The sequence below is a fragment of the Anolis carolinensis genome, chromosome 1, assembly GCF_035594765.1.
Source record: "Anolis carolinensis isolate JA03-04 chromosome 1, rAnoCar3.1.pri, whole genome shotgun sequence".
Lineage (NCBI taxonomy): Eukaryota > Metazoa > Chordata > Lepidosauria > Squamata > Dactyloidae > Anolis > Anolis carolinensis.
Window position 1 is genome coordinate 364,482,348 of NC_085841.1, and position 16,914 is coordinate 364,499,261.

Below are 16,914 nucleotides of genomic sequence, written 5' to 3' on the forward strand. Positions count from 1 at the left end.
CTTCTGCCAGCCCGTTTAGCTTGGATAAGTGAGACTCTACTGTACAAGGAAGAAATGGGATGGGGTGGGGTGGGGTGAGGTGAGGTGGTAGTGAACCGACACTTAAGCTTCAGTCACACCAATCAATATACCCACACCTAATGTCCAGGGTCTGAAACAGTGCATGCCTCCATGCCAATTACATGAAGACATAAACCTGTTGTTGCTCTGTTCTACAGCATTTTATTATCTTTACTTGCAATCATCCATTACATTTGCAGTTTTGACATTTGCAGATTTGATTGTTCACAGATATGATTATTCATGTATTTGAATCTCTAGTACTCCAGTGTTCTTCTATAGCAGGCATGGGCAAACTATATGCTGGTATATAGTGCTAGTGTTGTGCTGTGCTATTGATATAATACACTGTATGTAAATATTATTTGTAAGCTGCTCTGAGTCCCCTTCGGGGTGAGAAGGGCGAGATATCAATGTAGTAAATAAATAAATATAAATAAACTTCAGTCCTTCCTCCAGGTGTTTTGGACTTCACCTCCCACAATTCCTAACAGCCGGTAGGCTGTTAGGAATTGTGGGAGTTGAAGTCCAAAACACCTAGAGGGAGGACCAAAGTTTGCCCATGCCTGTTCTATAGGCAACTTCCTACAGTCACACTGGAGGACCTAGAGATTTCTAGCAAGAACACTAATTTCTTTGTTGTTTTTCACTTTCACAGGAGTCCTGTGCACTTAGTCTCAGCAAACCTGGAGGGATGACTGTTTAGGTTTTTGATTATTTTTATGTCGCTTCTAGTTTATTTCCATTTTAATATTGATATTTTGTGTGTGTCAATGCTATTCTGCAGTGGTCCAGTAAGCTTTGGATCTGCACACCCAGATCTCTGGGAAGGGTTTTATTCTAACGGGCATGGTTTCTGTTTTGCAAACTCTCTCATTATCGCAAGCAATCGCCTATGTTATTTCATCAACTGGGTTTGAAGTAACCTCTTAGGTGCCACTCATTCTTGCCCCTCCACCTGTTGGCTCCCTCCCCTTGGCATTCTTTAGGTGGGTTAATTAAAATACATTATGATTCCCTGAGCAGCTCTATTAAGGTTGAAGGCAATGTGGGGTAAGACTATTCGTTATGCACGGCTCATTTATACAGACCAGGCATCACTCAATGTTGCATATATCAAGAACATACCTTTGTATGCAGAGTTGAAACTGCAGCCAACCCTGTTTTTCTATCAAGATAAGTATGTGAGGAACTGGCATAATGCAATAAAAATGATTAATTGACATTCAAGCAGGTGAACCACGAAATATATAGGTTTCCCCATTTTTATTCTGCTTCCCATGTTTCCAGAAGCCTTAGTCTTGCTCTTCTACCAGCAAAATTCTTAGCGACTGCTGATACTCAGAGGTCTCCAAATTTCTCTCAGGGCATCAATATCTTGGCATCTCAAATTCCTCATAGGGTTCATCAATGTGGCAGGCTGGCTGGTGGCCTTCATTTATCAATCTGATTATGATCACTCCAGTGAAGAACTTGAATGGTGTGCAGGTTAGCCATCTTCCGCATATATGTCAGTTTGCTGACCTTGCGATGCTAGCAGCCTGCCCGTTTTAATGTTTATCCAGCTTCCTTCACGCACAGAAACATTGCTAGAAATCCTGGAGGCATAATCCACTTCTGCATATGTTAATGATGACTGTGCACTCAGCAAGGTAGACTCACTTGTATAGGCTGTTAGCACTTTCTCTATGTCTTTCTGAGCATCATCAGAGAACTGCCGTTCCCTCCAGGATGATGTGGTCGTAATACTTGATACATCATTTTCAGCTGTTTGACTACGATGTGGAGATTCCTGACCTGATTTCCCTTCAGGTTGCTTTAATCTGGATTCAGATGGCTCTGGCCCTTGTACTGCATCTCTGAGGTCTTCCTGAGCTCGGTTATACACTGAATTAACAGCAGTGGCACTTGTCTGTTGACTATGGCTTGTCAAGATTCTGCCTGTTTTTCTATTCAACAAAATTCCATTTTCTAAAGAAACTATGCTGTAGGTCTGCAGAGCTTGATCTTCTGCCTCAACATATATTGATGATAGGCTCCCAAGTGTACTCTTGCTTTCAGAATTGCCAAGGTCTTGTATTTGACCTCCTGATGTGTTCCATAACATGTCACTATATTGAAACTCAACATTCACCAACTGCTGGTTTTCTTGCTGGGAGTCCTGCTTGGTATCAAAGTGGCTAACTTGCTGAGATTCTAACTTCTCGGCTTGTTGGGGACTTTGTTGGGAGCATGGTGCTGTTTGTAGAACACTGTTTTGTAGAGAATGGAGAACCTGTGCCCTCTGGCATTCTTTTGGGGACTCAGGCACATCAATCTGCTGCCTGCCTCTCCAGGGCTCTCCCTGTTGGTTGTCTTTCTGACATTCTTGCAACTCACCCTGCTTACTGCCCCTCCGGGACATTTGCACCTCTGCCTGCTGACTACCCTTCCTGGATGCATGTACTTCTACCTGCTGAATGCTAGCCCAGGATGTTTCCACTTCCACCGGTTGAGTGCCACTCTCAGATGTTTGCACCTCTGCCTGTTTACTGTCCTGAACCTCAGCCTGCTGACTACACCTCCGGGATGCTGGTACCTCCGCCTGCTGACTGCCCATCCGGGACTCTTGCATCTTCACATATTGACTATTTCCCTGGGATTCGTGCACATCTGCTTGCTGAGTGCCCCTCTGGGACTCTTGCACTTCCATCTGCAGACTGCCCCTACAGGATGCTTGCACTTCTGCCTGCTGACTGCCCCTTCGAGATGCTAGGATGTATTCTTCCTGAGTGGCCCCCTGGGACTCTTGGGCCTCCATCTGCTGACTGCCCCTCCAGGATGCTTGGACTTCTGCTTGCTGAGTATCCCTCCGGGACTCTTGCACTTCCATCTGCAGACTGCCCCTCCGGGATGCCTGGATGTCTTCTTGCTGAGTGGCTCCCTGGGATTCTTGGGCCTCCACCTGCTGACTCCCCCTCCGGGATGCTTGGATCTCTGCTTGCTGGGTGTTGCTCTGGGATTCTTGCACTTCCACCTGCAGATTGCCCCTTTGGGATGCTTGGATCTCTGCTTGCTGAGTGTTCCTCCGGGACTCTTGCACTTCCATCTGCAGACTGCCCCTACGGGATGCTTGTACTTCTGCCTGCTGACTGCCCCTTCGGGATGCTTGTACTTCTGCCTGCTGACTGCCCCTACGGGATGCTTGTACTTCTGCCTGCTGACTGCCCCTTCGGGATGCTTGTACTTCTGCCTGCTGACTGCCCCTACGGGATGCTTGTACTTCTGCCTGCTGACTGCCCCTTCGGGATGCTTGTACTTCTGCCTGCTGACTGCCCCTACGGGATGCTTGTACTTCTGCCTGCTGACTGCCCCTACGGGATGCTTGTACTTCTGCCTGCTGACTGCCCCTTCGGGATGCTTGGATCTCTGTTTGCTGCGTGCCTCTCCTGGACTCCTGGACCTCTATCTGCTGACTGCCCCTTCGGGATGCTTGAACCTCTGTTTGCTCCGTGCCCCTCCTGGACTCCTCGACCTCTATCTGCTGACTGCCCCTTCGTGATGCTTGGACCTCTGTTTGCTGAGTGCCCCTCCTGGACTCCTCGACCTCTATCTGCTGACTGCCCGTTCGGGATGCTTGGACCTCTGTTTGCTGCGTGCCCCTCCTGGACTCCTCGACCTCTATCTGCTGACTGCCCCTTTGGGATGCTTGGACCTCTGTTTGCTGAGTGCCCCTCCTGGACTCCTGGACCTCTACCTGCTGACTGCCCCTTCGGGATGCTTGGACCTCTGTTTGCTGCGTGCCCCTCCTGGACTCCTCGACCTCTACCTGCTGACTGCCCCTTCGGGATGCTTGGACCTCTGTTTGCTGAGTGCCCCTCCTGGACTCCTGGACCTCTATCTGCTGACTGCCCCTTCGGGATGCTTGGACCTCTGTTTGCTGCGTGCCTCTCCTGGACTCCTGGATCTCTATCTGCTGACTGCCCCTTTGGGATGCTTGGACCTCTGTTTGCTGCGTGCCCCTCCTGGACTCCTGGACCTCTATCTGCTGACTGCCCCTTCGGGATGCTTGGACCTCTGTTTGCTGCGTGCCCCTCCTGGACTCCTGGACCTCTATCTGCTGACTGCCCCTTCGGGATGTTTGCATATCTGCCTGCTGGCTGCCCTTCCGGGACTCTTGAAGATCCCCTTGTTGGCTTCCCTTGCAGGAATCTTGCACCTCCGCCTGCTGAGTGCCCCACCAGGATGTTTGGACGTCTCCCTGTTGAGTGCTTCTCTGAGACTCTTGCACTTCCATCTGCTGACTGCCCCTCCGGGATGCTTGCATCTCTGCCTGCTGACTGCCCCTTCGGGATACTTGGATATCTTCTTGTTGAGTGCCCCTCCGAGACTCTTGCATCTCCACCTGCTGACTTCCCCTCTGGGATACTTCCATCTGCTGATTGCCTTCCCGGGACTCTTGGACTTCCACTTGCTGAATTCCCCTCCGGGACTCTTGCACCTCTATAGGTTGACTGGCCTGCCTTGACAACAGCACTTCCTCCTCTGGTTCTGCATGCTTTGAGCAGCACCATTGGGACTGTGGCACATCTTCCTGCAGGCTCCCTCTCAGAGACTGTAGTATCTCTTTCTTTTGACTGTGTTCAGAGATCTTCCCTTTGAGAATCTTCTGAGTATCTCTTTCTGTTTCATCCCTTTCAAAAGAGGTTAGACCTTGATTCTCAGTCACCATATCGATTTCCACTTGTGGCTCATGCCTACTAATTTGCTGGTGTTTTACACCATCTTTTTCACCACTCTCAGGGCTGACTGGTTTCTCTAATTTCATATTTTCTGGTTCAGCTGCAGCAGAACTGTTCAGGCTTCCTTTCGATGCGCGTTTTCTTTTCCTTGAAAGATAATCCTGAAGCCAACTCTTCTCAGTTTGTTGAGTACTACATGTCATTTGTTTCCCAGTCCTTCTGTTTATCCAAGTATTTACCTCCACAGAAATAATGCTATATGTTTGCTGGGCCTTCTCGGTAAATGAAATCTTTTGCTTTGGTATGTTTACCTCATTTTTGAAACCACGTGGCACTTCACTGATTCTTGCAGCATCCAAATGAGATTGAGTCTTTGGGGGCTGTTGGCTACTCTTTTGAAATTCCTGATCTAACATTTGCTTGCTTCCATGCCCTTCAACAATTTGCTCCTGACTATCCTTCTGGGATTCTGGAACTGGAGGCTGCTCCCTTCCCTTCAGGCTCTGTGCTGCATTAGACTGTTGACTACCCTTTCGGGACTGTGGTACAGTGGACAGTTCACTGCCCTTCAGGGGCCTAGATATTATAACTTCTTCACTGCCTTTCTGGGACTCAAGCATTGTAGACATTTTACTGGTTTGTCGGGAGTCCTGCAAAACAGGTGACTCACTGGCTCTCTGAGACTCAAGCACAGCAGGTTCACTAGCTCTCCGAGATTCGGGTAAAACATGTACTTCACTGGACCTTTGGGAGGCAGGTACACCAGGTGGTTCACTAGCCCTCCGGAACTCTAATACAGTAGATGCTACACTGATTTGTCGAGATGCAGAAAGTTGTTCACTAATCCCCTGAAACTCAGATACAGCAGGTATTTCACTGACCCTTCGGGACTCAAGTACAGCACATGGTTCGCTAGCACTTTTGTACTCTAATAAACCAGCCACTACACTGGCCCTTTGGGACTCAAATACAGCAGGTGGTTCACTAGATCTCCGGGGCTCAAGCTCAGTAGGTGCTGCACTAGCTTTCCGAGACTCAGATATAGCAAATGCTTGACTGGCCCTTTGAGACCCAGGCGCAGCAAGTTGTTCACTAGCCCTCCAGGTTTCAGATAAGATAGATGTTTTACTGAAACTTTGGGATTCAAGCATGACAGGTGCTTCACTTGTCCTTGGAAACTCGAGTATAGTAGGTTCTACACTGATTGGACAGGATTGAGGCACAAAAGTTTGCTCACTAGCTTTCCGGGACTCAGGTAAATCAGGTGTTTTGCTAAGCTTTCGAGATGGAGATACAACATATGTTTTACTAGACTTCTGGGACTCTGGTAGAGCAGGTAATTCACTGGCCTTCCGGGACTCAGTTATGGTATATACTTTGCTGCCCTTTTGGGACTCCGGTACAGCTGGTATTTCACTGGCCTTCCGGGATGCAGGCACACTAGGTGGTTCACTAGGCCTCCGGGACTCAGGCACACTAGGTGGTTCATGGTTTCTCTGGAAGTCTGGGGCAGCATATTGTTGACTGACTCTTCGAGATTCACATTCAACAGCTTGTTGATCCGTTACTTCTGGTGATTCAGGTAAATCAGGTGCTTTGCTAAGCTTTCGAGATGGAGATACAACATATGTTTTACTAGACTTCTGGGACTCTGGTGGAGCAGGTAATTCACTGGCCTTCCGGGACTCAGTTATGGTATATACTTTGCTGCCCTTTCGGGACTCTGGTACAGCTGGTATTTCACTGGCCTTCCGGGATGCAGGCACACTAGGTGGTTCACTAGGCCTCCGGGACTCAGGCACACTAGGTGGTTCATGGTTTCTCTGGAAGTCTGGGGCAGCATATTGTTGACTGACTCTTCGAGATTCATATTCTACAGCTTGTTGATCCGTTACTTCTGGTGATTCAGGTAAATCAGGTGCTTTGCTAAGCTTTCGAGATGGAGATACAACATATGTTTTACTGGACTTCTGGGACTCTGGTAGAGCAGATAATTCACTGGCCTTCCGGGACTCAGTTATGGTATATACTTTGCTGCCCTTTCGGGACTCCGGTACAGCTAGTATTTCACTGGCCTTCTGGGATGCAGGCACACTAGGTGGTTCACTAGGCCTCCGGGACTCAGGCACACTAGGTGGTTCATGGTTTCTCTGGAAGTCTGGGGCAGCATATTGTTGACTGACTCTTCGAGATTCAAATTCAACAGCTTGTTGATCCGTTACTTCTGGTGATTCTTGAACCTCAGTTACATCACTCCTTGACATTGTTTCTTTCCTTGTAGACATCTGTTTTTTCGCCCTCTTTTTCTGGAGCCAACTATCACTGGTCTGTTGGCTTTGGTTTGTCATTAGTTTGCCAGTTTGTTTATGTAGCCAAGAAGTTCCCTGTAATGAAATAGTGCTATATGTCTGCTGAGCAGACATAGATTGTTTAGGCAACATTGTCTGACTATCAAACATAGAGGAGGGACTAGGCTCACAAGCAGAATCCATCTTACGTACCACTTTGAGAGATTTCTGACTGTCATACTGGGAGTCCTGCCGCATTCTCTCTTCATAAAGACGATGACATTCTTCCAGTGCAAAAGAAAGGCTGCTCTGACCATATTCTTCCAAAGGTTTCTCACCACCATGTTCAGATTCTTTTACCTTATCTGGGAATCTGCCATAAGTGAGGTCTTGCAAAGCAATTGGCTTGCTATCACGCTGAGAATAGTCCAGTTTAATAGGAAGGCTACTCTGGCGGTATTCTAGAGGTTCATACTCTTGCCTATTATCACGGCAAGAACCTTCTAATTCTGCTGGAAGACTGCGAGAGTGAAGTTCTTGAATGTCTTCCTGCTTGACTTCACGATTGGAATCCGGCATTTCTTGTGGTAGCATATTGCTACAGATTGCATGTTCTACAAGTGGATGGCTGTCAGAACAGGTATCTTTCAACTGAGCTGGAAGAATGTCCATATCAATTTTTTGTGGGAGTTGATGTGTGCCACAGACAGAATCAGGCAATTCAACTGCTGTGGCAATGCTTTCACTTTTAGACGTATCTGTCTGTAGACACTTTTCAGACAGTATTTTTTTGAGACTCTCTGCACTATCTGTCTGTTGACATTGGTCAACTTTATTTTTGCATACTTTTCTACGTCGCCTTATCTTTTGGTCCTCTGGCCTAGATTGATCAGCCCTATACTGTTGCCCTGCTGTCTTTTGAATACTTTGAAGAGATCCTTGTACAGTAGGCGTTAGACTAGGTCTCTTCGATTCTTGCCCCCCTATTTGCTTAATTCTGTGAAGAGATCCTTGTACAGTAGGTGTTTGACTAGGTCTCTTAGATTCTAGCCCCTCTATTTGTTGGATACTGTAAAGAGATCCCGGTACCAGAGGAGTTTGACTAGTCATCTTTGATTCTTTCCCCTCTATGTTTTGAATGCTGTAAAGAGATCCCGGAACAGTAGGCGCTTGACTAGCCATCTTTGATTCTTGCCCCTCTATTTGTTGGATACTGTAAAGAGATCCTGTTACAGTAGGCGCTTGACTAGGTCTCTTTGATTCTTGCCCCTCTATTTGTTGGATACTGTGAAGAGATCCTTGTACAGTAGGTGCTTGACTAGGTCTCTTTGATTCTTGCCCCTGTATTTCCTGGATACTGTGAAGAGATCCTTGTACAGTAGGCGCTTGACTAGGTCTCTTTGATTCCTGCCCCTGTATTTCTTGGATACTGTGAAGGGATCCTTGTACAATAGACGCTTGACTCGGTATCTTTGATTCTTGCCCCTCTATTTTTTGAATGCTGTAAAGAGATCCTGGAACAGTAGGTGCTTGACTAGGTTTCTTTGATTCTTGCCCCTGAATTTGCTGAATGCTATAAAGAGATCCTGTAACAGTAGGCGCTAGACTAGGTCTCTTTGATTCTTGCCCCTCTATTTGCTGGATACTGTGAAGGGATCCTTGTACAGTAGGTGCTTGACTCAGTTTCTTTGATTCTTGCCCATCTATTTTTTGAATGCTGTAAAGAGATCCTGGAACAGTAGGTGCTTGACTAGGTTTCTTTGATTCTTGTCCCTGAATTTGTTGAATACTATAAAGAGATCCCGTAACAGTAGGCGCTAGACTAGGTCTCTTTGATTCTAGCCCCTCCATTTGTTGGAGGCTGTAAAGAGATCCTTGTACAGTAGGCGCTTGACTAGGTTTTATTGATTCTTGCCCCTCTATTTGTTTGATACTGTAAAGAGATCCTTGTACAGTAGGCACTTGGCTAGGTCTCTTTGATTCTTGCCCCTCTATTTGTTTGATACTGTGAAGAGATCCTTGTACAGAAGGGGCTTGACTAGGTCTCTTCGATTCTAGCCCCTCTATTTGTTGGATACTGTAAAGAGATCCTGTTATAGTAGGCGCTTGACTAGGTCTCTTTGATTCTTGCCCCTCTACTTGTTTGATACTCTGAAGAGATCCTTGTACAGTAGGTGCTTGACTAGGTCTCTTTGATTCTTGCCCCTCTATTTGTTGGATACTGTAAAGAGATCCTGTTACAGTAGGCGCTTGACTGGGTCTCTTTGATTCTTGCCCCTCTACTTGTTTGATACTCTGAAGAGACCCTTTTACAGTAGGTGCTTGACTAGGTCTCTTTGATTCTTGCCCCTCTATTTGTTGCATACTGTGAAGAGATCCTTGTACAGTAGGTGCTTGACTAGGTCTCTTCGATTCTAGCCCCTCTATTTGTTGGATACTGTAAAGAGATCCTGTTACAGTAGGCGCTTGACTAGGTCTCTTCGATTCTTGCCCCTCTATTTGTTTGATACTGTGAAGAGATCCTTGTACAGAAGGGGCTTGACTAGGTCTCTTCGATTCTAGCCTCTCTATTTGTTGGATACTGTAAAGAGATCCTGTTACAGGAGGTGCTTGACTAGGTCTCTTTGATTCTTGCCCCTCTATTTGTTTGATACTGTACAGAGATCCAGATACTGTAGGCGCTTGACTAGGTCTCTTCATTTCTTGCCCCTCTACTTTTTGAAGGCTGTAAAGAGATCCTGGAACAGCAGGCGCTTGACTAGGCATCTTTGATTCTTGCCCTTGTATTTGTTGGATACTCTGAAGAGATCCTTGTACATTAAGCACTTGGCTAGGTTTTATTGATTCTTGCCCCTCTAGTTGTTTCATACTGTAAAGAGATCCAGGTAACGTAGGTACTTGACTAGGTCTCTTCGATTCTAGCCCCTCTATTAGTTGGATACTGTAAAGAGATCCCGGTACAGTAGGTGCTTGACTTGGTCTCTTAGATTCTAGCCCCTCTATTTGTTGGATACTGTAAAGAGACTCCGGTACAATAGGTGCTTGACTAGGTCTCATAGATTCTTGCCCCTCTATTTGTTTGATACTATAAAGAGATCCCGGTACAGTAGGTGCTTGACTAGGTCTCATAGATTCTTGCCCCTCTATTTGTTGGATACTGTAAATAGATCCTTGTACAGTAGGCGCTTGACTAGGTCTCTTAGATTCTAGCCCCTCTATTTGTTGGATACTGTAAAGAGATCCCGGTACCATAGGTGCTTGACTAGGTGTCTTCGATTCTTGCCACTGTATTTGTTGGATACTGTAAAGAGATCCCGGTACCGTAGGCGCTTGACTAGGCATCTTTGATTCTTTCTCCTCTATGTTTTGAATGCTGTAAAAAGATCCTGGAACAGTAGGCGCTTGACTAGGCATCTTTGATTCTTGCCCTTGTAGTTGTTGGATACTCTGAAGAGATCCTTGTACATTAAGCACTTGGCTAGGTTTCATTGATTCTTGCCCCTCTATTTGTTGGATACTGTGAAGAGATCCTTGAACAGTAGGTGCTTGACTAGGTCTCTTTAATTCTTGCCCCTCTATTTGTTTGATACTGTAAAGAGATCCCGATACTGTAGGCGCTTGACTAGGTCTCTTCGATTCTTGCCCCTCTACTTTTTGAATGCTGTAAAAAGATCCCGGAACAGTAGGTGCTTGAATAGACATCTTTGATTCTTGCCCCTGTATTTGTTGGATACTGTAAAGAGATCCTTCTACATTAAGCGCTTGGATAGGTTTTATTGATTCTTGCCCCTCTATTTGTTGGATACTTTGAAGAGATCCTTGTACACTAGGTGCTTGACTAGGTCTCTTTGATTCTTGCCCCTCTATTTGTTTGATGCTATAAAGAGATCCCGTTACAGTAGGTGCTTGACTAGGTCTCTTTGATTCTTGCCCCTCTATTTGTTTGATGCTATTAAGAGATCCCGTTACAGTAGGTGCTTGACTAGGTCTCTTTGATTCTAGCCCCTCTATTTGTTGCATACTGTAAAGAGATCCAGGTACCGTAGGTACTTGACTAGGTCTCTTTGATTCTTGCCCCTCTATTTGTTGGATACTGTGAAGAGATCCTTGTACAGTAGGTGCTTGACTAGGTCTCTTCGATTCTTGCCCCTCTATTTGTTGGATACTGTAAAGAGATCCTGTTACAGAAGGTGCTTGACTAGGTCTCTTTGATTCTTGCCCCTCTATTTGTTTGATACTGTGAAGAGATCCTTGTACAGAAGGTGCTTGACTAGGTCTCTTTGATTCTTGCCCCTCTATTTGTTGGATACTGTAAAGAGATCCTGTTACAGGAGGTGCTTGACTAGGTCTCTTTGATTCTTGCCCCTTTATTTGTTGGATACTGTAAAGAGATCCTGTTACAGAAGGCGCTTGACTAGGTCTCTTTGATTCTTGCCCCTCTATTTGTTGGATACTGTAAAGAGATCCTGTTACAGAAGGCGCTTGACTAGGTCTCTTTGATTCTTGCCCCTCTATTTGTTGGATACTGTAAAGAGATCCTGTTACAGAAGGCGCTTGACTAGGTCTCTTTGATTCTTGCCCCTTTATTTGTTGGATACTGTAAAGAGATCCTGTTACAGAAGGCGCTTGACTAGGTCTCTTTGATTCTTGCCCCTCTATTTGTTTGATACTGTGAAAAGATCCTTGTACAGAAGGTGCTTGACTAGGTCTCTTCGATTCTAGCCCCTCTATTTGTTGGATACTGTAAAGAGATTCTTTTACAGGAGGCGCTTGACTAGGTCTCTTTGATTCTTGCCCCTCTATTTGTTGGATACTGTAAAGAGATCCTGTTACAGAAGGCGCTTGACTAGGTCTCTTTGATTCTTGCCCCTCTATTTGTTGGATACTGTAAAGAGATCCTGTTACAGAAGGCGCTTGACTAGGTCTCTTTGATTCTTGCCCCTCTATTTGTTGGATACTGTAAAGAGATCCTGTTACAGAAGGCGCTTGACTAGGTCTCTTTGATTCTTGCCCCTTTATTTGTTGGATACTGTAAAGAGATCCTGTTACAGAAGGCGCTTGACTAGGTCTCTTTGATTCTTGCCCCTCTATTTGTTTGATACTGTGAAGAGATCCTTGTACAGAAGGGGCTTGACTAGGTCTCTTCGATTCTAGCCCCTCTATTTGTTGGATACTGTAAAGAGATTCTGTTTCAGGAGGCGCTTGACTAGGTCTCTTTGATTCTTGTCCCTCTATTTGTTGGATACTGTGAAGAGATCCTTGTACAGAAGGTGTTTGACTAGGTCTCTTCGATTCTAGCCCCTCTATTTGTTGGATACTGTAAAGAGATTCTGTTACAGGAGGCGCTTGTCTAGGTCTCTTTGATTCTTGTCCCTCTATTTGTTGGATACTGTGAAGAGATCCTTGTACAGGAGGCGCTTGACTAGGTCTCTTTGATTCTTGCCCCTCTATTTGTTGGATACTGTAAAGAGATCCCTGTACAGGAGGCACTTGACTAGGTCTCTTTGATTCTTGCCCCTCTATTTGTTTGATACTGTGAAGAGATCCTTGTACAGAAGGTGCTTGACTAGGACCTTTTGATTCTAGCCCCTCTATTTGTTGGATACTGTAAAGAGATCCTGTTACAGGAGGCGCTTGACTAGGTCTCTTTGATTCTTGCCCGTCTATTTGTTTGATACTGTGAAGAGATCCTTGTACAATAGGTGCTTGACTAGGTCTCTTTGATTCTTGCCCCTCTATTTGTTGGATACTGTAAAGAGATCCTGTTACAGAAGGTGCTTGACTAGGTCTCTTTGATTCTTGCCCCTCTATTTGTTTGATACTGTAAAGAGATCCTGTTACAGAAGGCGCTTGACTAGGTCTCTTTGATTCTTGCCCCTTTATTTGTTGGATACTGTAAAGAGATCCTGTTACAGAAGGCACTTGACTAGGTCTCTTTGATTCTTGTCCCTCTATTTGTTGGATACTGTGAAGAGATCCTTGTACAGAAGGTGCTTGACTAGGTCTCTTCGATTCTAGCCCCTCTATTTGTTGGATACTGTAAAGAGATTCTGTTACAGGAGGCGCTTGACTAGGTCTCTTTGATTCTTGTCCCTCTATTTGTTGGATACTGTGAAGAGATCCTTGTACAGAAGGTGCTTGACTAGGTCTCTTCGATTCTTGCCCCTCTATTTGTTGGATACTGTAAAGAGATCCCTGTACAGGAGGTGCTTGACTAGGTCTCTTCGATTCTTGCCCCTCTATTTGTTGGATACTGTAAAGAGATCCCTGTACAGGAGGCGCTTGACTAGGTCTCTTTGATTCTTGCCCCTCTATTTGTTGGATACTGTAAAGAGATCCCTGTACAGGAGGCGCTTGGCTAGGTCTCTTCGATTCTTGCCCCTCTATTTGTTGGATACTGTAAAGAGATCCCTGTACAGGAGGCGCTTGACTAGGTCTCTTTGATTCTTGCCCCTCTATTTGTTGGATACTGTAAAGAGATTCTGTTACAGGAGGCGCTTGACTAGGTCTCTTTGATTCTTGTCCCTCTATTTGTTGGATACTGTGAAGAGATCCTTGTACAGAAGGTGCTTGACTAGGTCTCTTCGATTCTTGCCCCTCTATTTGTTGGATACTGTAAAGAGATTCTGTTACAGGAGGCGCTTGACTAGGTCTCTTTGATTCTTGTCCCTCTATTTGTTGGATACTGTGAAGAGATCCTTGTACAGAAGGTGCTTGACTAGGTCTCTTCGATTCTTGCCCCTCTATTTGTTGGATACTGTAAAGAGATTCTGTTACAGGAGGCGCTTGACTAGGTCTCTTTGATTCTTGTCCCTCTATTTGTTGGATACTGTGAAGAGATCCTTGTACAGAAGGTGCTTGACTAGGTCTCTTCGATTCTAGCCCCTCTATTTGTTGGATACTGTAAAGAGATTCTGTTACAGGAGGCGCTTGACTAGGTCTCTTTGATTCTTGCCCCTCTATTTGTTGGATACTGTAAAGAGATTCTGTTACAGGAGGCGCTTGACTAGGTCTCTTTGACTCTTGCCCCTCTATTTGTTGGATACTGTGAAGAGATCCTTGTACAGAAGGTGCTTGACTAGGTCTCTTTGATTCTTGCCCCTCTATTTGTTGGATACTGTAAAGAGATCCCGTTACAGTAGGCGCTTGACTAGGTCTCTTTGATTCTTGCTCTTCTGTCTTTTGCTTGCTGTGATGATATTCTTCAACTGCAGGCTGTGCCCTTTCTGTATCCAGTGAAGAAACTAGTGCTGCCTCCTCTTTTAACATCTCTTTTTCTACTGTTTTGCTTTTAATGGATTCTTTAAAAGGTAGTAAAATTTCTGCAAGTGTTTCTGGGCCCCAAATTATACTTGTTTGCTGATGTCTAGATATTACATATACGCCTGTTCTTTTATTGAACCAAGTTGTTTCCTCAGCTATATCAGCATTATCTACGGCCTGTCCTTGGGCCATCTTTTGGCCTTGCAAAATGTGGGTGCCAGTGGACTGCTGGCTGCTCCTTCGAGATTGTTCTTGGCCACAAATGGGAAAGCCATACATTTGAGATATTAGACTGCTACGTCGGGATTCCTCCACTTGTTCACTTTCATAGCCAGAATCGGGCACTATTGTTGACTCAGTGTCATCAGGAAAATTAATCTCAGATTGCATCCAAGAAGATGCTCGGCTATGACCATCCTGACGACTAATAGATTGTTGACTGCTGTGTTGGGATTTTTGGCCTTCGAACTGAGAACTGCTAAAGCGGGATTCTTTCCTTAGAGATGTTATACTGCTTTCTGAACCGCCACAAACATCTGTCTGCTGACTCCGGTCAATTAGTGTTTTCTGCCTGAAAACGCTCACTTTGCTGTCTGTCTGCAGAGATTGGTTAATCCTATCTTTATCAGAAACTGATCTGTATATGGCTCTTTGCTCCATTATTGGTGCAGTATCCCCACTCTCCTGCAAATGATTTGTCCCACTGTAATCTTCCTCACTAGCATCATCATTACGTTTCTGCTCCTCATCTAATATTTCATCATTCCCAGGAGTCTCCTGGTCAAGTGGTGGTTCAGAGTCATCCATTCTTTTGCTTAACACTTGCTAATTTAGTAGTTGGGGCCTTGGGACAACAGCCCTTGCTGTATGGGCAAGACAAATTTCCCCCCTGTGCCTTGCACCTTTCTTTTAAAAGCCTACAAATAATGGAAACATGAGAGCTACCTTCTTGGATCCCGAGCAGCAGAAGTTTTTTTATTCCTTGCATCAGGGCTGTGGCTTGTTATGTTGGTTGCATCATTGTCTAGATGGATAGTACACTTATCTGGTGCTTCTTCTTTCTATTTACAGCCAGTTGGAATCATGGCCCTGATGTTGAAGCAAATACCTCCAGAAAACCTGTTACAAGCTCTCCGCTGCTGGTGGTTTTCGTGTTCTCACTCCAGTTCTTTGTTCTAGAAGCTTCAAGTAGGCGGTCTATGACATCATTGTCTGTTCTGCTTCAGCCATTTATATGATTATAGTAGAGGAAACCCTACGTTCAGGACTCTAGAGCTGCATACAGTGTTTATCCTTTCTGACATCCATATGCTGAAAACATTGGATATTCTAACTTCTGAAAGGCTGGGCTACACTCTCTCTTCTCAAAAACTGACATTAAGAGGAGGTAACTAGGAGGTAACATTCCTATTAAAAGCAACCTGATATTTAGATTACCCAGTTTGTTGTTGTTGTTAACTGTCATTAAATTGGCTTTGACTTGAATGAGAGACCTCCACATCAACCTTTATCAATAGCACTGTTCTGGGCCCGGGGCTCTGGTTTCCTTGATTGAATCTATCTACCTGTAATGCAGTCTTCCTGTTTATCTACTGCCTTCTACCTCACCAAATGTTGTCTTTTCTAAAGATTCACAATGTATCCAAGGTATGATTATTATCTATTTAGTCATCTTGGGTTCTAGGGACAGTCCAAGGTTGATTTGTTTTTTTATTCATTTATCTATCCATGGTATATGGAGAATACCATATTTACTCAAATCTAATGTTCACCTTTTTTGGCTTAATTGAATAGCCAAAAATGTGGTGCGCATTAGATTCAATGGCATGTTAACATTGTGCACATAAATCCACCAGCACTCACCCTCTCAAGCTCAGCCTGGAAAACTCACCAGCCTCATTCTGATAGAGGGTACGACTTCCTGCCTGGCCTCATTCACGAGGCCTTCAAGATCTCCCCCTTGGTTTTGATACCCTCATAAATGAAAGCTTGCTTGGGAAGCCACTGCCTCCAATCTGCCTTGAGTTTGCTGGCCTGATGGAGGGATACAGCTCCCATTGCCTGTTCTTGAAAACTCAGGGCAGTGATAGCTTCCTTAATTGGATAAATATCTTTTTCTCTCTTTTCCTACTGCACTTTACCAAGCATTAGTCTCACTTCCAATAAGACATCATCTCTTGATATGTCCTAAGTACAACAGTTTTTGAAGAGGTATTTGACTTGGCTTTTGGAAAAATTATGCCATAACATTTTGGGAAATGGCATTCATTCCCACCATTTTGGGAAAATCAGGAATCTTCCTGTGAAGAGTTAAAAACTCGCTTGAGTCAACCTTCTCCTTAGTGGCAAATATCCACTAGTATTCATGCAAAGCACTTAGGTTTCTCAGCTCTTATACTGATATACCTAGATATTCTCTTTGAATCTTAATACCAATCTTACTGCAGCTGCACTGGTTACCAATTGAGCACTGGATCACTTTCAAAGTGATGGTACTTACCTTTAAGGCCTTACATGGTATAGGGCCGATGTACCTGAGGGACCGCCTCACCCCCTACAAACCCCAGAGATCCCTCCGTTCT

The 16,914-nt window shown here is 45.1% G+C and overlaps 1 protein-coding gene across 1 annotated transcript; it reads right to left on the reverse strand.

The window, feature by feature from the left end:
- Positions 1 to 1,295: 1,295 nt before the first annotated feature.
- Positions 1,296 to 15,641, reverse strand: LOC103281130 (uncharacterized). The gene has a single exon (XM_008121988.3). It carries the CDS (start codon positions 15,137 to 15,139, stop codon positions 1,550 to 1,552), a length of 13,590 nt encoding a protein of 4,529 aa, XP_008120195.3. The 5' UTR covers positions 15,140 to 15,641; the 3' UTR covers positions 1,296 to 1,549.
- Between the last annotated feature and the right edge of the window lie 1,273 nt (positions 15,642 to 16,914).